The sequence below is a fragment of the Tachypleus tridentatus genome, chromosome 6 (genome assembly GCF_004210375.1).
Source record: "Tachypleus tridentatus isolate NWPU-2018 chromosome 6, ASM421037v1, whole genome shotgun sequence".
Classification (NCBI taxonomy): Eukaryota; Metazoa; Arthropoda; class Merostomata; order Xiphosura; family Limulidae; genus Tachypleus; species Tachypleus tridentatus.
In genome coordinates, this window is record NC_134830.1 from 125,058,280 (window position 1) to 125,082,659 (window position 24,380).

At 35.2% G+C, this 24,380-nt stretch overlaps 2 protein-coding genes across 10 annotated transcripts in view; both read left to right on the top strand.

The window, feature by feature from the left end:
- LOC143253591 (ras-related protein Rab-34-like) lies at nt 1–14,997 on the top strand. Of its 9 annotated transcripts, XR_013029716.1 has the most exons (10): nt 1–128; nt 719–823; nt 9,149–9,240; nt 10,328–10,393; nt 10,667–10,768; nt 11,275–11,339; nt 12,025–12,152; nt 12,780–12,869; nt 13,538–13,648; nt 14,887–14,913. XR_013029716.1 is itself a non-coding variant. In XM_076507691.1 (8 exons), the coding sequence occupies exons 2-8, from the start codon at nt 773–775 to the stop codon at nt 14,925–14,927; spliced, it is 528 nt and encodes a 175-aa protein (XP_076363806.1). In that variant the 5' UTR covers nt 1–128; nt 719–772; the 3' UTR covers nt 14,928–14,997. The 9 variants fall into 9 exon arrangements, 6 of the variants coding, with proteins under 6 accessions (XP_076363806.1, XP_076363813.1, XP_076363807.1 ...); XR_013029717.1 differs by lacking the exon at nt 12,780–12,869 and having other exon boundaries at nt 14,887–14,915; XR_013029718.1 differs by lacking the exons at nt 13,538–13,648; nt 14,887–14,913 and having other exon boundaries at nt 12,780–12,870.
- Nucleotides 14,969–24,380, top strand: part of Hpd (4-hydroxyphenylpyruvate dioxygenase) — a 41,235-nt gene continuing 31,823 nt past the window's right edge. The window contains exons 1-2 of the mRNA XM_076507688.1: nt 14,969–14,997; nt 16,655–16,749. The gene's annotated coding sequence lies outside the window, so the exon portion shown is untranslated. The remainder of the gene's footprint in view (nt 14,998–16,654; nt 16,750–24,380) is intronic.

Below are 24,380 nucleotides of genomic sequence, written 5' to 3' on the forward strand. Positions count from 1 at the left end.
ATACAGAGGGCGTCTATTGGTATCACGTGACCATTTCTCTTAGTTATAAAAACCAAGTCTAATTATTTTCGTTGTTGTAACATGTGAAATGGAGTTGTAATGTTTTTTTTTTATTTCCTAATTCTAAGGTAGGTATATCTTTGTAACTAATTTACCTTTCCCTAGCAAACAAGTGTTTTTTTATTATAGTTAGTATCAAGCATCAGTGACACCGACAGGTTTGTCTTAAAAGGTTAAGCAAACAGCAGTTTATTCCGAAACTTAGAAACAACCTTATTGCCAATTTAATCTTTAAACTTGAATATTACTAACAGTAATGTTAATTCTACTACTAAAACGTGGAAGTGCAATACTACTAGTAATTCTTTTATTAAATTATTATTTGTATTTCTACCGTTTGTACGTTAAAAAACAAACAAACTTCTTTAGCTTAGCGTTAGAACTTCAAGAAGTTAGATGGTAGTAGGTCGAAATTGCAAAATGGAATCTGATTTCACCTACTGTATTTCTAATATCTTATTACTTCTGGATTTCGGCTGCCATCGCCTTGTATTGTTGTTTTCGTAAACATGTTGTAATTCTGTACGAGTTGTTGTTTGTTTGTTTGTTGTTTTTTGTTGTTGTTTTTATTAGTGACAGTTATGGTATAAACATGTATTCCATCGTAATTCTAATGTGTATTGCTTGTTAGGCGTGGAAATAAAATTTTGTTTTACAGGTTTACTGTTGACGTAGCAATCCAAGCTTCGAGACAGATACTTGTTTAAAGATAATGACGAAACGCGCTGCTACCCAAGACAGAATAATTTATCATTACCCATTAGTAAGTTTCTTTTAAAAAATACTGGATTGATTGACAGTTATAAATAATTTAAATATACTTTAAAGTTTTATCTAGTGGTATCGTTTGACAGTCCTATAAATATATGAACAGATGAGCATAACATTTAGAAAAAAATATTTATCGAGAGTAAAATGTAAATTTCTTTACAACTGCAATCTTTCACAAAGTGTTAATATCGATCTTTACTACTGTGCTAATTTTGTTTTAATTTTTTCTTCAAGTTTTATCTTACTGTGTATATCTTTTTTTATGTATCAAATATGACTTAATGACGATTATTAGGTAAACTTCATGTGCATTAAAAATGCTACTCTTTATTGAAAAAATAAGTTAACTCCAGTTTTTAGTACAACATTTAAAAACTACGCCAATAAAGATGCAATCAAATCTTAGGAATCAGTCGTAAAGAAAGCCATCTTCTTGTGGTGAGTAGAGTACGTAAGATTGTTATGTTTTAAAGAAATGATTATTGCACATATCGGGTATGTTTTTTTAATTGTCTGAATCTTAAATGGATAGTAACATTTTTTTTTTATGAATGAATATATGTTTGTGGTTTTACTCAATAGAGAGCACCACGTTATATAATCTAAATCACCACTTCTGGCACAGATCTCGTTAATTAAAGCATAACAGATAGCACCATTGTATTTATTTTGATTACGTAGATAAATATATAAATGGCCGTGCCATTGTTCCATTATATTAAAAAGCATAATTACTGTTTACTTTTTACTCGAACATTTCGGGGTGTTTAGGCAATCCAGTCGTACACTTCTATAATGTTGATGCACTTTAGTGAAACGAATGTTTATCTCTGAACTCTTCGCAAACTTGTTCCTATGTTAACAAGTATTTCATGATTATCTCATCTACAAAGTTCTTTTTTGCAGGAAAGAATGTATCAGGTTATACCTCAAGTAGTGCCAGATTTCAGGTTCAGGAAAAGAGAGAGGATTTCAAACTCTTTTAATGTTCTTTTATCCATGATGTATGTTCTTTTACTATTAATTACTTATTGCCATGATTCACAAACTTTGAAATAGATTATAATCAGATTGGGCAAGATCTAGAGAATGTGGAAGTTTTCCAAGTCTAGCTCTTCAATCTTTGCAGATGTGATCCTTGTTGTATGGGGCCGTGCATTATCCTGGTATAACACAACACCTTTATGACTAATCAAAGCAGGCCTCTTTTCTTTCAATGCAACATTCAAGCACTCTAACTGTTGATAATAGAAGTCTGATGTAACCGTTACACTGAGTGGCAGCAACTCAAAGTGGATCACACAACAATATCCCACCAAATGCTTAACAAGACTTTCCTGGGGTGGAGGTCTATTTTGGGCTGTGCTTTAGCCAGTTTACCTACACTGAGCCATAGTATATGGTGCTTTAATATTTTAATAAAATATCCATTTTTCATCTTTGGCCCCTCAGTGTGGATTCCTGTACATGGTGAGGGGACCTCCCAAGGAAGGTTCTGTTCTTTCAGTTTACCTTTTCTGGGATCTAAACATCCACCCAGATGTTTGCCGTGCGTGGCGACCCGTGAAGGGGAGGAGAGGATCCTGGTGGTTGAGGGGTCCAACCCTAACACACCACTTTGGCCTTGAATTCCTGTAGACGGGCGGCCTTTGGGTGGCCCCTTGGGTCAATCAGCTGGTCCATTTGGGCTAGTCAACCAAGTACCAGTATTGGAAGTTCTCTACAGGTGTTGTGGACATTGTGTCTGATGCTGGTGTTTGGGTATAGTGCTTATGAAACTCTGGCATTGCTGCAATGTCCTAGCATGACATTGTAGTGCATCCCCTCGTAGGGCTCCATGGTGGGTGGGATCAGTGGTTACCGAAATTTTCCTTTGGATCCTCCTACAAAAAATTTAAATAAATAAAATAATGAAAAAAAAACAGTCAATAGGTAAACGACCACGTCTTGAAGACTCTGAGCAGCAATCTTCAACATCTGTAACACACGTACCTTATTTTCTTATATTACATTCTCTTTCAGAAAAACCTTCAGGGAAAATGTCCCCCTTTTTTATTCAGAAGGGACTAGAGGGTCTTGCTGGCTCTCCAAAGTCAGTAAAGAAGCTTTGATTTGGAGACATTGGTTGAAACATCCACTACCCAACACAGTGAACTCCTCTTGAATTCAAAGGCAAATGGGGATATACCTATTGAGGTTACCCCTCATGCTACCTTGAATTTTTCATGGTGTTATTTTTGAGAGGGATTTGAAGAACGTCCCCGAGTCGGAGTTTCTGCAGTGAGGCGCATCTCCACTCGCAAAGATGGAGTTACACTGCCAACAAATATCCTCGTTTTGACATTTACATCATCACGTGCACCTGCTACCATCAAGGCAGGTTATCTAATTTGTAGGGTATGGCCGTACATTCCAAACCCTCTTCGATGTTTCCAATGTCAACGGTTTGGCCACTCAAAGACGTCCTGTCGTTGTGGTGGCAAGGACCACGATGCCTATGAGTGTCATACGGACCCACATTGTGTCAACTGCAATGGTTCCCACCCTTCCTACTTTCGTTCTTGCCCAAGACGATTGGAGGAAAAAAAAGGTGCAGCATTTGAAAACTACTCATAACAATAGTTATCCTGAGGCTCGGAAATTGCTGTCCGCCACTCCATCTCGGACATATGCTGCTGCACTTCGTTCCACAACTGCAGTGGGAGTGCAGACAGATCTCTCTGTGCCTCCAAGAGAATCGTTTTAAAACAAATGAAAAGCCTTTTGACCTCCATGGTTAAAAAGGTTGAATCGACTTCTACACCCATCTCTGTTCCTCCCATACATTGCAGCAAACCTCAAGATCCACATCCTTCGGTTTCAAATACAGGCATTTCTTCTGATACATCTTTTTCTCCCACCCCACAATCATTTGTTTGCGTCCTCAGTCACTGGAATCCCCTTCCAACAACAAAGACCTGCCCAATTGACCCAGGGCAGGATCCATGGAGGTTGATAGACCTCCTCTGAATAAAGACAGTAAGAAAAAAAGACATGGTCTAAACAGAAGGGTTCTCCAGCCACTTCACCTACCCGTCATTAAAAATGGCCACCTTGATACAATGGAACTGCCGAGGTTTACATTCTAATCTGGATGATATCAAAACCCTGATTGCTTCCTACCATTCTGTATGTCTTTCCTCACAAGAAACATTTCTAAAACCTGCTGATACAGTCACCTTTTGGCAGTTTTCTCTGTACAGAAATGACAGGCTGTGTGATGGACGAGTACATGGAGGGGTGGCACTATTGGTTGATCAGCATGTGCCCACCCTGTCTTTGTCACTCAACACACCCTTGGAGGCTGTAGCCATCAGTGTTTCCAAGGTCATACCATCACTGTTTATTCTCTCTACCTGTCCCCTGGAGAGACGTGATCAATCAGACCTTGATGCTCTCGTTGAACAGTTGCCATCTCCCTTTTCATTCCTGGGGGACTTTAATGGACATCATCCCCTCTGGGGAAGTGCTGTTATTGATAGGAGGGTCTCTCTGTAGAGCGTATGCTCTATGATCACAATCTTTCTCTTTTCAATACTGGTTGTTCCACTTACTTTCATGCACCTAGTCAGTTCCTTACTGCTATTGATGTCTTGGTTTCCTCCCTTTCATTATTTTCCCATTTTTCATGGAGGGTTGACAATAATCCACTAGGCAGTGATCATTTTCCTATACTTCTAAGAGAAACTGGCCGTGGTCGATGCCTCCCTACCCGCGTGCCTTGGTGGAAGCTGGTTCAGGCAGACTGATCCACTTTCACTGCACTTGCAGAACTTGATCCTGCCATCGTGAATCAGCCATCAATAGACGACTGTGTGGCAGTGGTAACTGACTGTATTATACAAGGAGCTGCTCAGTGTATTCCTAAAACCTCAACACGTCTTCCACGATATCCTCGTCCATGGTGGAATCCTACTTGGCATGGAAGGCTCAAAAACGGGCCTGGGATACTTTCCATAGATATCCCACACTTTCAAACTGCATTGCTTTCCAATGTGCCCATGCACATACTAGGTGGGTAAGATGTCAAAGCCAGAAGGAATCTTGGATTAAGTTCACAATTCTGTCCCCCTCTCCATCTTACTCTCTGATGGCCAAGAGATAGCTGATGTCTGGAGCATTGCCAATACTGTAGGTGAAAGCTTTTGCTGGGTATCTAGCACTTCTGCTTGTTCCTCCACTTTCTTGGCCATCAAAACTCTGGCAGAGCGTTCACCTCTTTCCTTTCAAACTGACTGTTTCTTTCACTATAATTGTCCCTTTACACTGGTGGAACTGAAAATGGCCCTTCATCGGTCTGGCAGTACATCTATTGGACCTGATGATGTACACTATGACATTCTGTGCTATCTCTCTCCTGCTTCTCTTGATATTCTTCTAATTGTTTTTAACTGGATCTGGCAGGAGAATGTTTTTCCTGATGCCTGGTGCCAGGCTATTATCTTACCTTTCTCTGTACCTGGGAAAGATCCCAAGATTCCTTCAAACTACTGTCCAATTGCTTTGATGAGCTGTCTCTGTAAGACCTTAGAGGATAGTTAATGCTCGTCTTGTTTGGTTCCTCGAATCAAACAACCTCCTCTTGCCCACCCAGTGTGGGTTCTGACGACAGCACTCCACAACTGACCACCTAATTTGACTTGAAACATCAATCAGAGAAGCCTTTCTCAATGCAAACATCTTGTATCAATATTCTTTGACATTGAGAAGGCTTATGACACAACATGGAGGTATGGCATTTTGCAAGACTTCCATATATATGGGTTACATGGTCATTTACCCATGCTTATTAAAAAATGTTTAATGGACAGGAGATTCCAAGTTTGTGTGGGTTTGACACTTTCCCATTCTTTTGTACAGGAACTTGGGTTTTGAGTGTCACACTTTTCAGTATAAAGATAAATGCTATCACTGAACAACTCCCTCTCACTGTTGCAAATGGGCTCTATGTTGATGACTTTCACATCTCATGTCAGTTGTTGAACATGAGATATATTGAGCGGCAACTATAAACTGCCCTCCATTGTGTACTGAAGTGGACCACAGTGAACGGTTTTAATTTTTCTCTCTCTAAAACCATTTGCATGCACTTTTGCTGCCATGGGGTATTCACCCTGATCCTGAACTCCTTATTGGTGAAGTTTCGTTGCCAGTGGTCCCTGAGACAAAGTTCTTGGGGCTTATCTTTAACTGTAAACTGATCTTTATACCACATTTAAAGCAGCTACTGGTCAAATGCACAAGAGCACTGAACATCCTCAGTGTCCTCTCTTCCACGAGGGAGTGGATCGATGTTCTATGTTAAAGATATATCGTGCTCTTATTCATTCAAAACTCTACTATGGATCAATGGTCTATGACTCTGCCAGACACTCGGCCTTAAAGATGCTGGACCTCATTCATCATCAAGGACTTTGACTCTGCACTGGGACTTTCTGCACCTCCCCAGTTCGGAGCTTATATGTGGAATCTCACAAGCCTTCTCTGCACTTTCACTGTTTGCAACTGTCTTTACTGGATTCTTTGAAACTTCATTCCTTACCAAAGCATCCCACCTGGGGATGTGTTTTCCTTCCTCAATGGGCCTTACTTTTTCAGAACAGATGTTCTGCCATTGCTCCTCTTGGCCTTTGCATCCAGGTGCAATTGGATGAATTGGGTTTGTCCTTGGATAACATTGCAGAATCCACTCGTCAGCCCATCCCCCCCCATGTCTTATTACAGCCCCCAAATGTGACCTTTCTTTTAGTCATCTGAAAAAGGCAGATACTCCCAATTGGAAGTACTGTCTTTTTATTTACTGAATATCATTCGAACAATCATTCCATTCCAATTTATACGGATGGTTCCAAATCAGGTACGTCTGTGGGCTCTGCCATGGTTTGTTGCAGTTCGGTGGTTGCATGCAGAATCCCCTCTACAGCTTCTGTGTTCACTGCTGAACTGTATGCCATATCTCTTGCCCTGGATCATATTGAAGCTGAGCAGTACTCTAACTGTACTACTATTTATAGTGACTTGCTTAGTTCTCTGCTGACCTTGGAATCGCTTCACGTTGGTTCACACCCTGTTCTCGCCGATATTCAAAACCGACTGGCCCATTTCTCATTAACATCTACTTGTATCCAGCTTTTCTGCATACCAGGCCATGTTGGTATTTGTGGGAATGCGCTTGCAGACACAGCAGCTAAATCTATCTGCTTTGGCACTATCACCACTGTGCCTATTCTGTACATGGACTATGGTCCTGTATTCAAGGCTCAGCTCCATGCTAGCTGGCAGTCCACTTGGAGTGAGCAACAAGACAACAAGCTTTTTCAAATAAAACCCTATATTGGTCTTTGGCCGTCTAGCTTCTGTAAAGTTCGGAAGGAGGAAGTTGTTCTAACTAGACTATGCATTGGTCACAGTTTTTTCACTAATCGTTTTCTTTTATCTGGAACTGATGCACCAATGTGTTGTTTGTGTGACACTCAACTAACTATCAGCCACGTTTTACTTTCTTTCCATCGTTACAATTCTCAACGACGCAATATTTTAAACACGTTTTTTCCCAGGGTTTATCTGTGACATTGGACAGTGTTATTGGTGATGGTGACACTGTCCACCTTGATAGTTTTTTTAGTTTTTTAATGGCCATTAATCTTTTTAATCTCATTTAAGTGTTGGATATATATTCATTACATCTTTTTAATTGTGGTTCCCTTTTCAGAATCTCAATCTCTCTAGTTCAATTTGACATTGGAAAATGGCCAGAACATTAAATAACTCAACACCAGGACTGGAAAGGCCAACTTCAGGTGACTAACACTGCTGTTTGAACTACCTGTTAGTCATCCTGACAAGTTGTTGTTATTACAATTTTGCTGAATGTCTTTTAACACTTTTTTATTACTTTACCTTTTGGTACTGGCCATAATGACACACAACCTGGAACCAGGACTAGAAAGACCAACTTCAGGTGACTGACAGTGGTTCTTGTACTTATCTGTTAGTATTCCTGGCAGGTTATGATCATTACCATTTTGCTAGAGAAAGTCCTTTACAACTTCTCTTACTCTGTTTTCTCTTAACATTGTAGACTAGGTGTCAACATTGGTTTTATGCTTCTTCTGTTTTTCAATGATTTTTTTGTTTTACCTTCATTTCCTTTTTATGTATTTTACTACATTTAATTTATATTTACCTTTTACCAGACATTTGGTGTAGATAGCCTAGCTGCTTTGTGCCATAAAACACTAAATCAATCAAATCAATTCATCTTCGTTTACTAACCTGCCCAAAACGGGAAGTTACATTCAAGAGTTCAGAAAAGTGCAAGTGTCCACTTTTGCTCTAAGGTTGGCTTCTGTCAAATCATGGGGGACCTATTTTTTAAGTTGTTGCAGATGACAGTGAACTCTTGAATGGGTTGAATTAAGCTTCTGTGTTAGTTCAACTGTTGCAACTCAATTGCAGCCAGCAGCAAGTCATCATTAAATTCAACAGCATAACTTGAACGTGGCACATCACTTAAGTCAGAAGTCACTTGATCTGAACTTCTGGAACCACCTTTTGATATTTTCTTTCATTGAGAGACTCCACACCATAAATGCCTTGTAGTGTTTGCTGTATTGTTGCCTTTTTTAAACTGGTAAAGCATTATATTCCCAATGTGCTCCTTGGACACATCCATCTTCATAAGGGTTTAATTGAATAATGACCTGAAAAAGTGGAGTTAGGTTGGTTTTGTTTATTTGTCTGAATGCTTTTATACATGCCCTACTATGTATTTTAGTCATTAAAGCCTTCTACAAAGACAGAAATGATGATACATTTTCTGAATTAAATTTTCAGACATTACTTATGGGATGACCTGATACAATGAAGTTTGTTTTGGTTTTAATCTAAAGCAGCCATTACCTCAAACTTCATAAAAACTACATTATCACTTTTTTTTTTCTTCCTAAACAGTTTGTATAAGGGTTAATTTGACATAAAATTTAAGTTTTATTAGTAAAGGTACTTGTTACAATGAATTTTGGAGGTCAGTTGTGGAAAGCTATTTTTGTTCAATATCTTTCTCTGCTACTGTACTTTATTATTACTGTTTTGTGGTTTAAGATAATCTGTATGATCCTTTCTGTCAGAGTAGAAAATATTCATAATAATTAAAATACAATAATTTTATGTTGGCTAGCCATGTTATGTGTAAGATATTCCAGTAACATACAAATGCAATATTTGTTTTACACTTATTTTATTTCTCTTCCTGAACTATAAAGTTTTTATTTTCTAGGCCTTCTTACCTGATGCAACACCATATACTGATAAGGATTTTGACAGGAGAGTTAGAAAGGCATGTGAGTCAGAAAGAGTAAATAGGATAGGGTTAGACTGTTAACATATGCTTATTTATATGGTTAGTAGAGTAGTTGATACATGGTAAAATGTATGGAGGAATTGTGTCTCTGGCATGTCTTCTATTGGTGAGCTTTATCCACATGTGGTGAGATGTATGAAGGAATTGTCATATTTATTATCTGTATTTAATATTTATCAATAAAATAGTGTTGTCTGTTCATCCTTTCCTTCCTAGGATGAATAAATAGGTTATAAGAGGTTAGATGACTTAAAAACAGAATGTGACAAAATTATATGTATAAGTCTTAATGACTGTCACCAATAATATAGTTTAAACAGATGCCAGTATTAAAGTATGTACCCCATCAGGCTGTTAAGTATAATTTAAAATCACCCAATTCTACAATAATCAGGATGTGTAGCTGGAAATATTTGTATAGATTCACTTAACTACTTTTGTCTGTTACATCAAAACTGCTCATAGTAAATAGAAGCTTTGAAAATACACACAGAAACAGTATTTTTTAACGTTAAATAGAATGTAATGAATTACCTGCTTCATTAATACAGACATGTAAACCTTGTGGTACATAGTATACGTATAGCAGTAAACTAATTTAATATCACATGTAAGGGTTTTATTATTTTCGGTTTCAAAGTTAAGTGGGCTAAAGGTGAATGTATAATTCTTAACTTTGTTTGAACATGAAGTTAAATCTCCAAACAGTCGGAGAATTCTGTCAAAATTAATTGTTTAAAGTGTTTTTCCCTAAAGTTTCCCAGAGGGAAATGTCCCTTCCCCCACAAAACCTTTTAAGAATGGCTTTATATGTATGTACAGTTTTTAATTACTTTTAGGATTTTTCATACCCAATTAGAGAATTTTACTTCAGAAGAGGTTTACTAAGATATCTCGCTAACTTAAACTGTGTGTTTTAAAGCAAGTTTCATTTAAATTTCTATATTTTGAAGTAGTTTTAATTTTTTCCATGAATTTTACATTTTAAAAGCTAAGTCAAACTGTACTTTTGTGCCAATATTATTCATATCCGTGTGTTTGTGTATAAACTCTGAAGTTTAGTATTAATCTCTTTAAAAATATTACTTTTTTCAGTTTAAAAATTTCCAAGACTATTTTTGTTGGGGATGTAGCAGTTGGCAAAACTTTTTTAGTTAATAGGTAAGTATTCCTTTTAAAGTTTGTTTTTTTTCTTTTTTTCTTGTTATTAAAAGCAGTGTGTACAAAGTAGAGCCTTTTGGACTATTCTGTTGTCAGTTCTTAAGCTGAAATGTATTTAACATTGCAAAGTCTAAGAAATCCCTTTTGTGTTTTTTTTATAATTTTACATTTTTTTGAAATACCAATTAACTGCTTCAGAATTTAACCTTTTCCAATATCATGAACTAGTTAGTTTGGCTTCACAAGGTTTGTATGACAACTTTTCTCTTTCAGGTTTTGTTATGAGGTATTTTATTCAAACTATAAATCAACAATAGGTGTTGACTTTGAGGTGGAGAGATTTGATATTCTGAATGCACCCTTTCACTTACAAATGTAAGTTTACAATGTATAGAAAACATTACATTAAATTGTCTGTTATTAGTTTTCAAAGTTAAGATATTCATTATTCAGTCAAATGTTAACTAACATTGACTGAGTTTGTAAGATGTTATCAACATGTAATGTTTTGTTATGACATTATGCATGTCTCTGATTATGGAACATATTTATGATGTAACCACATAAATTCTTTAAGTATGAACATAGTTGACTTACATGTAAAGGAAACAAGTAACACCAGAAATTAATTTAGCATAAAGTGTTCAAATCAGTTCTCTAACTTTCCCATTAATTGCCAGATTATCTAAATTTGATTCATAATGCAAGTTTCATGAAATGATTAGTAATGGGCAAACTAGAAATAGGCTATTACTTATGCACGTGTTTAATACATTGTGATGTTGCCTATTTAGTTAGAGGTAATACCATAGGATGTTGCACTATTGCCTCTTCTGTGTACATATATGCAATAGATCAAAACTATTGGTTTTTGTTTTCAGATGGGACACAGCTGGACAAGAGAGATTTAAATCTATATCTGCTGCCTATTATAGAGGAACTAAAGGTTAGTTATCCAGAGAATCTGGAGAACTTCTCATGAAATAATTAATCACTAGTGACTAGTGATTCTTGACGAATGAACAATCATTGGCTCTGCTTGTGTTACTGGAAAATTTAGATTGTATAGATTAATCTTTTCTAGAGGCCAATTACAAATTATAGGGAACAATGAATATTGATGTCAGTATAGTAACATCCATTGAATATTGGTGTAGTAATCATTATGGATTGATTGAACTAATTATTTTCAGTAAGTAAATAATAAATGATCTTGAGCATTATGCTGGTGTAACTAAATGGATTGGGTTTTTTTCACTTTATTTGTAGAATATAAAAAAAGTTTTATATCCTTGAAATAAAAGTAACCATATAAACTGCAGGAATTTTAGATTTACCCAAAGAAGGAAATGATTTGTCTAAGTGCAGACAAGGAAACGTTAGTTGAACACACTTTGCTAAGTGTTGACAAGGAAATAGGTTAGTTGACCATTATTAGCTGATGAGTGTAAAATACAAATATCTGAGATATCTAAAATGATAGACCATTATATTTTGAAGGTATCTCATTCTTTGTCAAGGATTAAACTGATAACTCGTTTAAACGTGAAGAAAATAAATAAATTTTTCCTAGCTTGTCACACTAGGAGCTTCTTTTGTGGATATGGTAAATAGTGTTGTATCTTATGTAGCTGTGGTGATTGTGTTTGACCTAACGAACACCTTTAGTCTAGAACACGTTCCTACATGACTAGAGGAAACGATAGAGAACAATGAAGAAATGCCTTTAGTCTTTCTGGTTGGAACTAAAAGAGATCTTGTAAGTTTCAGTTTCTTTATTGTTTGTTTATCACGTGTTTTTGAAAATGTAATTTATTATGTATCCTGATCATTAAATAAAAATTTTTTTTATATCTGAGGATAAGTTTAACAGTTAATGATTATAATTGGACTGTTCCTTATATCCACATGGTGTTTTTGAAAAATCAGATTTTCTTTCAGATCATGCTATGACCATTATTATAATTTCACCAAAGATGTAGCAGTGTGGCTTAGCAGTGAAATATATATTCATAACTTAAGTGTTTTTGATTTACTAATGAACTGCATTTATTTTTTTAACACTCCTACGAAAAGTGGGGCCTAATAGGCCTCGGAGCAACTTGAAAGGTTATTAATATTAGGCTAATAATTTTGTATTTAAATGAAATTGCCATTTAAATCCATTAATGAATGGATTAACGAGATTCCCACTGTCCCTATCTACTATCTAGCGAAACCACAGCCAGGGGAACGGGCTTGGAGAAATCGGGACTAGAAACGTCTTTTCGTAGGAGTGTTAATATGTTAAAGATCCCAATAATTTTGCCATTTTACATTTGTTTCAAATGTGAAATGTTTGGTTGGCTAGAAATTGTATTGGTAATTAACTTTATATTAACACTAGAATGAAGCTGTTTATCACATGGTTGAAAAACAACTATTGCCATGGCAAAGTCCCTGAATATTGAGTATTGGGCTGTTTCTTCAAAAACTGGTTAGTTTCTTGTAAGAGATGGAAGGTGAAATTAGCCTTCACTCGTATATATTGCATAAATAAAATTAGCTCCTAAATATCTAATGTACTTGATGTTGAGAATTGTACAAGCTATTGATTTAAAAGACTCTGATTTCTTAAACCAATTGTTTAACTTTAAAGAGGGATTAATCTGTATACCAAAAGATCATGATGTTTGAATGTTAATAACTTGAAACATGTTCAATGTTGAATCACTTAACATTTGGTAAATATACTTAACTTTCTGATAAATATAACTTAAATATTAACAATCAAAAGAATATATACAGTAAGTTGGAGGTTGTGGTGAAACAGTATTTAGAAATGCATACTTGTATGTTTAAATAAGATAAGTACATAGTGTTCATATTACTTTTGTGAGTTGTCTTTTTTAAAGAAAGACCATTTTAAAAGAAATGCCAAAGTAGGACAAGGTTGTTCTTTCAAAAGTATCTGTTTTTGATAATTATTAATTTGAATAACTTGTCTGGTTAATCAGTGATGTCGAGAAACCCACTTGTTGAGAAATTTATATGCAAAAACGGCTCGTTTGGGTTGAGAAATATGTCTGGTTAGTTGTTGCACAGTGAAGTGAATTGTTTGGAAATACTCCTCATATATTGGTTTCTCTTATTTTTCTTTAACAGGAGAAAATATAATGGAGTTCTTCTCCAGACTGGCAGCCCTGTGTTTCAATTATTCTGTTCACAGGGAAATGGAAGTACTTCAGAGGTCTGAAGTATCTAAAGATTTTGTCAGTAAGTATCTTGATGAAATTTTAACAATACCTACAAGAGACTGATCCATATTTCATTCAGTCTGTCCTCATGGTTTCTAATTGCATTAATTTCATATTTATACTATAATTTAAGTATGAGGATAGCCAAGTTTATTTCTTTTGGTTCCAAAGTGTGGGTCACATAATGTTTTTTGAATCACTTGGGTTCTGACAATTTTGTTTTTGGAATTAAAGAAATTCTGAATGTAAACCAAATGATATGATATGAACTAATAAATGCTGGTAATTGATTTGCACTTAAGAATGTTACAAAATGTGTGCATCCTGTTGTACTTAATGTTATAATAATAAGCTTACAGTCGACCTCTTTAAATACTTTTCTAACAACTGATGATCTAAACATATATAAACCAACCTAAAATTATAAACCGACTTTGTTGGTTACATTGTCTCTAACTACATGTAAACCAAACTAGTGGAACTTTTAACACATTAATGTTTTTTAATGTATTTTGTATATCAAGCCACATCTATCAGCTTGTCCAATCAGATGTTTACAATAATTGTTGTAGTGAGAGATCATAGAATTAAAGATGCTCAATATTGCACATCATGTGACCCCCTTTGGGAGTGAATGCTTTAAAAACAAGCTTCAAATGTGAGGATTCAAAATTTAGTTTACTGGAATTTTGACAGTCATTAAGATTTTAACCTGAACCAAAAATGTTGGAAACAAAACTATTGTCAGATTAGAATAATTTCAATATGTACTCTAACATCTGTACTAGTGCTCATAAGCTAGTACAGATCTTTCATCAAGATATATTAAAAAAAAAAACACAAACTAGTATCCTGCTACAAGAAAAACCCTCAGATTTTGACTGCTGTACATCTCTTCTCTTCAAATCTGTCACAAATTATGTGTATTCTTGTGTAGGAAGAGTTTAGATGATAATGCTTTGTATTTGTTAGCATTAACATAAACATATGCAAAAGTTTTTACTAACTCTAGCTTTCTAACAAATGTTTGTAGCTGTTGGTAATGACAAGTAAGTGTTGTGTGGATAAGTGTTTCCTCTTGTTATTGGTAATGATAGGCAAGTGTTATGTGGATAAGTTTGTTTTTATTCAAGTGATATATTACACATGAATTAAGACCTTGTAATTTGGACAGTAATTAGAAGCTTAAATTGTACTTTAAATAATCTACAGTATTTAGTTTAATCAGTATGTCTATTGTTGTTGGGTGTTTTTCAGAACTTTCTGAGTATGGGAAGAAAAGGGAAGAAAACTTTTAACGGAAGGTGTAAATGATACGTTTTGTGATCCAAATTGATTGTGCCAATACAGTTTACACTTTACATACAAGTATGTAAAATTGTTATTGAAGTATTTATCTTCTCCATTGGGTAGCAAGACAACTGTGATTCAGAGAAATCTCTTTTAACACTTATTTCATATTTATGTAAAACCATCTTGGAGCTACTTCCTAGGATTATGAGAAGAGTCATTAAAATTTTGTAGCACATTTCTTGAGATTCTTCTTGTTATGGTAGACAAGGACACAATGAAAAATATTAAAATGAAAATACTGTGATATATTTACTTGATTTGAGTGCAAAGGAAAGGTTTTTTGTTTTTTTTTAGATCAGATATTAATAGAATAGGCTTGGAATTTTCCAGATGAGATTTAATAAAATGGTTTACTTCAGATGAACTCTGATATGTAGAACTTGTAAAATTTTAATAATTTTGTTTTTATATATAAATACTTCCTGTTTTTTGAATAGTTTGAATTTCCATGTTAAACAAGTTTACTTGTGCCTTCTTTTTATATTGTGCAGATTAATATTTTGTATTTTGAAATTTAATATTTTCGTATATATTTGTACTAATTTTATATATTTAATGTTTGTAAACTTTAACAGTGGTCGATCATGTTTCAGGCAAAATCAAACTAGTATTTCCTGTTGATCACAATGCGTTTAAAACAAACTCATAAAAACAAAAACGTTATATTTTGTTGTTCAAGAATCAAATTTTGGTGTATCTGATAATTACATAAAATAATTGTAAGACTTAAAACGCTTAACTACGTAATCATATAGTTAAGCTTAAAATAGAAGGTGAGAATTTTTTTTTTTTAAACTTGGTATTAATAAATAAATATACTAATTGCCCGTTTCTGGTAGTCTCTCATTTCACAGCTACCGTTGGAAATTAATAAGTGTTAAATTTTGAATAGTTTAGCTTATTACACCAGCACCCCCTAGCCCAACGTTTTTTTTTTTTTTCAATAATGTAAATGAAAAAAAAATTACAGCGAAGTTTTCTCAATCTTAATTTGTAAATACCTCATTATTTTATGTACAAAATACAATTATAGAATGTTTACCTTTAAATGTAAAAGGATAACTTTTTTCATGAAAATATCCAACATGCACTATTTTCTAAACGTTAGCCTAAACATCCCTCCCCCACAAAAAGTCATGCTGACAGTTTTTGCACCATTTAAGTTTTTTTTTCCCGAGACTAATTCTGTATAAATTAGGTTGATTTATGGTAGACTACTGTCTGTGTATTCTGAATCCCTTTTAGCATGAAAGTATAACATACTTTTGTTGCTCCGTCCTTCTAGGGTGTTCTCTTATTTTAAACTTAAATAATAAAAACATCTCTTTTAATTCACTGAACCTTTGAATTGAAAACGAAACTTTTTAAATTTGTAGTTCATACAACTCGTACTTTCAGCACGTCGCTTCTTAACGATAATGTTTTATACATTTATTTCCAAGCAACATGATATAAAAAGATGTATTGCCTCATTAAAAGATGAATAATACTCTGTTGCACACCCTCGGGCCCCAGAGTTTCTAGGGTTTTTTTTTCTCAGAGTTAGGGCGGTAACACACGCACACACTTCATTATAGAACAAGCTTGCATGTTTCAAAATAAAATAGGCAATGAACACCTTTTAATGATTTAACAAAACAGATTACAGTTGAAGCCCTTTGTTTCAGCGCAGAGCTACACAATAAACTTTCTGCGAACTCTTTTCCTGGATTTTGGCGTTGTAAGTCCGTAACCTTGCCGCTACCCCACTAGCTTCTTTAAATCCTGGTATGTGCAGTTTGTTTGGAGATCGTAATGATAAATGTTGACCATAATGTAAATTAAAATTTATATATTTATATTCGTAGTAACTATCCTGAATTTAATATTTAACACACACACGCTGCAAGTTATGGAGTTATTAATACGTCTTTAGAATTTGATGCTTTAGGTAACTTTACCGGAAATTTTTATTTACGTAGGATGCCTATTTAACTTAAATAATTATAATAAATATATATAATATATATGCACATAAATTATTATTTTTTGAATATGTTGTTTTTCTATTCATTTCTGTCTTTAATTGTTAGAATAGTTCGAACTACAACTAAACTCATTTTTTCTGGATATTGACAGTCCGGATTATTCTTGGTGTATCTATTTATATATAGAGATCCCTCATTAATCTTGACATTGACAACCTATATTATTCATTATTTTCCGTATCTATATCTATCTACACACAGTGATCTATTAGCCTGAACATAAACAATCTGGATTATTCGCAGTTCTGATTATTTTTCGTGTGTATACTTGTATGCAGTGATCCGTCAGTCGAGCACGGACAGTCTGCGGTTCTAAATGTAATCAATAATTTTTTTTTTTTTCGCTTTCCTGTTACGAACAGCTTACATACAACAATCGCACATTTTCTATGGATATATGATTAAGCAATCCGCACTGGACTTATTTATGGGGAAGTAAGGGTCAACTAATTTACTAACCACAAAATACCTGCACTGACAGTTTGCGACAATTTTTCTGGGAAATATCTTCGCAGTAGGGATACGAACTACGTCAGACAACCAGAGTGATTTTTGTTTCGGTTATGTCAGAGTACTTCAATACGAATTCTTTGTTTGTTTACATAAATGTATATTCTACGAGTTAGTCAATGGTTGGAACAAAATGACTTATGGGGAAAATATGCCAGTTTTATTATCCATTTGTCACAAATAGCGACAACATTTATTTAGTTTATTATTCAAAGTTATTTAAGTAACGTTTATTTATTGTTACTTTCATTAACAGTATTGATTACATTATTTAATATATCTAATGTCATTACCTTTTTATTGTGGTTCATTATTTATTACTATAGTGCTATTATAAATATTGTTTTGTATTTGTAGGTTAATGTTTTTTCGGACTAAACTAAATCTAAACCGGCCAAACCTCATGAGATATTATTGGGATTATGAACGAAAACACAGTAAACGGCGAGGGGCACCTAAAGGACGAAATAAGGCATTTTAATCCTTATTAAAAAAACCAAAACAGTAAGCATAGTATGTTATTCGCTATACTGATGGCCATGTTGAATTTTAGTTTCGCTCTAAGTACACAGCTTTCTTTAATTGAAAGTGAATATTGTCCATTGTCTTCACGGTGACTGACTGAACTATCCGGAATCTCGATAATCCGGGGAAGCTACCTGGTTACAAATGTGTTCATATCAAAGGTTTAGCCGTCTGCTATTGTCCCCTGGTGAGTTGAGGTAATTTCACAGATTGTCCATGCCGAAGCTTTGTAGCAGAAACATGGCAAACAACAACAAACAAACAAAACACACGTCCGCTATTACTTTGTATAAGAGTTTCGAAAGACAATTCATGTAGCTTTTATATATATATACATACATATACAAGGTGACCCGTATGTCCCTACCCATCCAAATATCTTATGTATCCAGTTAATTTTCTTGTTTGTTTGTTTGTTTTGGAATTTCGCACAAAGCTACTCGAGGGCTATCTGTGCTAGCCGTCCCTAATTTAGTAGTGTAAGTCTAGAGGGAAGGCAGCTAGTCATCACCACCCACCGCGAACTCTTAGGCTATTCTTTTACCAACGAATAGTGGGATTGACCGTCACATTATAACACCCCCACAGCTGAAAGGGCGAGCATGTTTGGCGCGACCGGGATGCGAACTCGCGACCCTCAGATTACGAGTCGCACGCCTTAACACGCTTGGCCATGCCGGCCCATCCAGTTATTTACTGACTTTTCCACACCAGCACATGACTCTCTACATTTAATTCGTCTTCCTGAACGAGGTGCATCTTTAATATTGCCAGTTTCAAACAATTTGCTCTCCCAGAAAAAGAAACAAATTTATAATAAATACGTAATTAAATATAACATAATAACATATGGATGGGTAGGGACTTTCGGGCCACCCTGTATGTACGTATGTATACATGTGTGTGTGTGTGTGTGTGTAAAAAATAAAACATTTAATGTTTGTACTAAACAATACAGATTGTTTAATCTCGTTTATATTCTGCTTGAGAAATGCAGAAACATAATCACGATTACGTGTGTGTAATTAGAACAAATTATTATCCATAATATACATATTAAAATAAATCTAAATTCGTTAGGTGTAGTGATTTTTTACACTTCAGAGAAAAACACGGTTTAACTAAAGCAGTGGACCGTAATGGGCGGACTGCCAGCCACATTGTGCCCCTTAAAATCTAGTTTCTGGCTCATGTTATAACAATAATTGCAAAAGTAATCAGAACTGTATTGGGGAATAATTTATTCCCCAAAGAGCGCTGGTTCTGCCCTCGGCTTAATGTCGAGGTGTGAAACATGGCTAAGGACAGCTGAAAACATATATCTCACTATCCTTAACCCGCTGAACCGAAACTAGACACAAACTACCAGTGAAATGGAAATTATTGAGCACAAAGATATAAGTTGCAACTCGGTTAGACAACAGACACCACTCATCCCTATACATATACATGTAGACTTAGATAATTACACAAGCCTGCCAATTTAAGCTCAATAAAAGTTGTTTTAATAGCGAATTGTGAATAAATCGGATACAAAGATTTCAAAAATAATACTTTTTTTTTTTTTTTAGATCTCGTAAGAAATTTTTGCAAATTTCTTATCGGCAAGACTCTCGCTTCACGATTGGTCTAGAGCAGTAGTTCTCAACCTTTTATATGCCCCGCACCCCTAAAAAAATTTAATATGTTCTCGCACTCCTCACAGTAATTATTTATTTAAGAATAAAGGTGAAGGTGGCCAAAACAAATGTTTATAATTAATTTTTAATGATATATAAACAAAAACGAAACATTTGGAAAAGAAAAAAACATTACAACAAACTAAAAGTTGCATAAACCCCACATGGCCTACAAAAAAATAAATTTTCATCCATGCAGGAAATGAAACCTCGCACCCCTGAAACGCTATCTCGCATCCTCAACGGGTGCGAGCACCCCTGGTTGGGAACCACTGGTCTGGAGAAATCTATAGCCAATGGTTGTCAACATTTTAAGCATAACAAAATGTGCCCCAATTTTAATGAAAATGATTCACTTATGACATTTTGTGAAAAATCTGTACGTGATGGATAAAAATAAATATCGTTTTCAGATTCGGCGTACAGGAATTACTGTAGAACATGTAAAAATTACCATACAATAAAACCATCGCAGGTCTGTGTTGTTATACTCTCTTCCCAAGTGCACGGGTAATCCCATTAGTAAAAACTATTGAGCTTTCAGGTATTGATAAACAACCAATATTACTGGCGAATGCATTATCACAAGTCTGAAGAATTTTCCAGCAGGTGGAAAAATGCAGAAATATCGGAATGAAACCTTGACAGTGTGTAACTAGTTCAGTAATAATGTTGCCTCGCTGGAAAGCAGTTCATTTGCATAATATACGTAAAGACCCAAGAATGTCGGCACAGGGTTGCGGTTCGGCCAAATCCCCTATTTTTGTGATGTTAAAAATTATTGTTATACAGCTATAGGCAGTTACATACAGTATTTAACGTTTCTGACATTCGTCTAATGAAACATTATATTTTTGGCTTGAAATAGTTGCAGGTAGTGACTTTTGTTGGGGTCTGAAGCCATAATAGGTTTTGTAGGCCACATGAATCCATTTGAACCAATTCGGATAGATTCATGTTGTAACTGAAAAACCCGACGATTAGGGCTAACATATATATAGTTTGATGAGTTACCGTTAGACGGCACTATTATAAAATTATTTGTCAATATGCCGCAATGTCGGCGGCTTTCACGCGAAACTGAGTTATTTGATAAAAAAAAAAATTGTTATTTTTAACATGCCTACTCACTCAAATAAAACTACGGTAAAACTCTTGTGAAAAAGGGAATTGAGTCTTTTTGTTGTATATTAACCCTGAAGAAGCCGCAAAGGCGAAACGTTAGTTTAAATAAAAATGTGTTTTGTTATATTTATCTGGAGTGTAAAGGTCGTTTTTTTCTTAACTTTTATCAAAATATCTTTTGTCTTGAGCAAGAGAAAAGGAAAAGACACTAGACATGGGGAGGAAGGATGGAAGTGTAAGAATCTGTCAAAAATACTTTCAGTGTAAGAAAATGTTAACCTCAGATACAATACCTTACCTGGCCAGGTGGTTAAGGCACTGGACTCGTAATCTGAGAGTCGTGGGTTCGAATCCCTGTTACACCAAACATGCTCGCCCTTTCAGCCGTGGGAGCGTTATAATTCGACGGTCAATCCCACTTTTCGTTGGTAAAATAGTAGCCCAAGAATTGGCAGTGGGTGGTGATGAGCAGCTGCAGCTGCCTTTACTCTAGTCTTACACTGCTAAATTAGGGACGGTTAACGCAGATAGCCCTCGAGTAGCTTTGCGCGAAATTCAAAACAAACCAAATACCTCACCTCCACTTACAGGTTAGCTAGAATACTGCACTGACCTGGTTGAGGAGCCAGTGTAACATAAGCTAGATAAGCCTCCTTCAGAAAACACTCAGTGAGAGCCCATGGGGCTTGTGAATAAATAGAGACACATCTGTGTCTTGTTACATTTCTGTTTTGCAGATTCCTGTGTGTGTATAATAGTCCCTTGAGCTGTGTTTACTAAACCTTCCTCTTCATCATAAAAGAAAAACAACCATACACTGAGAAATAATTTTGAAGTATACTAAAGAAATCAACAAGAACTGAGCAAGCTTGAAATGGCTCATAATAGGAACGTTACACACACTCAAAATGACAACTTGCTTATATAAGTTGTAATAATGTTCTATTACAAATTTTAAACCTAAAAATTAATTTCATGTACTATCATTAGTTAAAGTTAATGGGAAAAGGAAAGAAAAAAGATGTTTTATCTAAAACAATACAATAATAAAATTGAAAAACTTCACAAAAGACTACTACAAACACACGAATTATAACTCCTAACTTGGATGTTTTTTAAACTTGCCCAAAACTTCGAAATTTCTACGTCAATCTAAGTATACGCATAAACTACGACGTAAAGTGATCTAAAAATAAAACAATAGAATTAACGCCAGCCATCGCGAAAATTCCAAGTATTATATAGATATTTAAAACAATATCTGAAACTTAAGAATATGTTGCTAACAGTGACTACGTACCAACTGGATGTTCTGTTTTTTAACTTCATGTTTACTGTGGGTGTCTTTTTTTCACTAAAGATTTAGTGAAAATGTTTGTTTTCAATTTAGACAAATTGGGCATGTTTTGGGATAACTTTGCGCTAGAACGCTAGAAATGTTGGTAATATAAGCTACTTTACAGTGTTACGTTACTATCATATTGGGCTAGTTTTGGGAGTTGAGTTACCTTTGGACTTACAAACACTTTTAATTTGACAATATTATTTCTACACCCCATAATTTAGGTTACCCTATCGACCTGATGTTTACGTGATTGTCTTGTATCAAATAGTATACTGTGTTTTAATATAACGCACATTTAGAACAGAATGGAATAAAAACTACCAGTTCTATGTTAAAATGCTGTTCATTGAGGCAAACATTTATGTTAAAAAAATTTAGACACGTTATGTAAAATGAACTATGCAAATTTATAGAAGTGAAAAGGCTTGTTAAAAATAGAATCTTTGTATTTCCTGGGGTTCTTGAATGTTTCTAGAGATAGCTAGAGTATGATAGTTTGTTTGTTTTGGAATTTTGCACAAAGCTACTCGAGGGCTATCTGTGCTAGCCGTCCCTAATTTAGCAGTGTAAGACTAGAGGGAAGGCAGACTAGTCATCACCACCCACCGCCAACTCTTGGGCTACTCTTTTACCAACGTATAATGGGATTGACCGTAACATTATACGCCCCCACGGCTGGGAGGGCGAGCATGTTTAGCGAACCCGCGACCCTCGGATTACGAGTCGCACGCTTTACGCGCTTGGCCATGCCAGGCCAGAGTATGATAGACAATAATGTTTATAATACTGCATTTTTGTGGTTAAGGGCAAAGTTATATAATAGGCTACCTGCGCTCCGATTAGCGCACGTATTGAAACTTGATTTTTAGTGTCACTAGCTCTCTGAGTTTTTGCTGTGCCACCAGGTGCCAGGGAAACCGACAAACTTTATTACAGCATTCTTCGGTAATAACTTGTCGGTGGCAACAGGTAAAGAGTAATACATACTTCACGCTGTAAACCACACTGGTGCAGATAAAAGTGACATGACTTATACTATAGACCTTATATGCGTTACGTCACGCATACGATACTGGTGAGCTGAAAAGTAACCACCACCATTTCAGTTGCTGGTATTGTAATTTGGGATAAAGTATTTGAAATGACAATCAACTGTGTGTCAGTAAGTTGCACAAACAACCTGATAAATGACCCAGAGTTATCGTTTTATAGATTTTTAAAGAATCCAGTTGGCAGAATTAAATGGACTGCGGCAATAAAACATGTAGACTGGAACAACATTTAATATGGCTTGGAAACCATCGTTGTGACAAACATTACCCATTTTATATCTGGTTAGCACTACTCGTATAAACAATGTACCTTGTCACAGTTATGTTACTTAAATCTTGACAAAATCTGTAGTATGTAAATATTTGGTAGTTCCCGTAATCTAAATGATTACAAACAGTATTAGGCGGGAGGGTCAAGTGGGCGATAATAAAGTTTTATCAAATATATGGATTGTGAAAACATATGGTGTTAAATCCAGTGCTTATTTGTGTCAAATACATGGTAAATGTGTAACGCAAAAAGTGGTATTACAAGACAAGGATTTTTAGGTTGTTCGTTTGTCACTAACAGAACGTGAACAATAAGCCTAGTAACTAAATTTAACAATTTCGACTTATCTTGAGTAAGCTATATCGTTGGATGTTTTGTACATTTTCCACAGTTTGACGTTATGTACACCGCCGACCACAAAATACTTGTAAACATCAAGGTTTTTACAAGCCTTAAACTGCTTTTCCGTGTGAAAAGATTTTGTCAAAACTAAATCATTTATGATATTTATATTCTCAACTCGTTGGACTTGAACTTTTGTTAGTAGGCCTAACTTTAGTCCTCAGTTTGCAATGTGGACTAATTTACTGACATCTAACGCAACTATCATTGCTGACGGTATGTAACAAAGATCCGTTGTGTCAAGACCCTTTGCTGCACATTTTGACTGGCATGTATTGTATAATATGCTCGTAAATTCGTGAAAAAATAAACGGAGAACAAGGAAATTGAGCAGCGGAGGTCATACTTTCGTAAATAATATTTACTTCCAATATAGCCACAAAGTGTTGTCGGGTTTATTTTGGTCACGTGACTGCATAAGTCTTATTGTGACGTGACCGAAAACATTATGTGCACAAAATG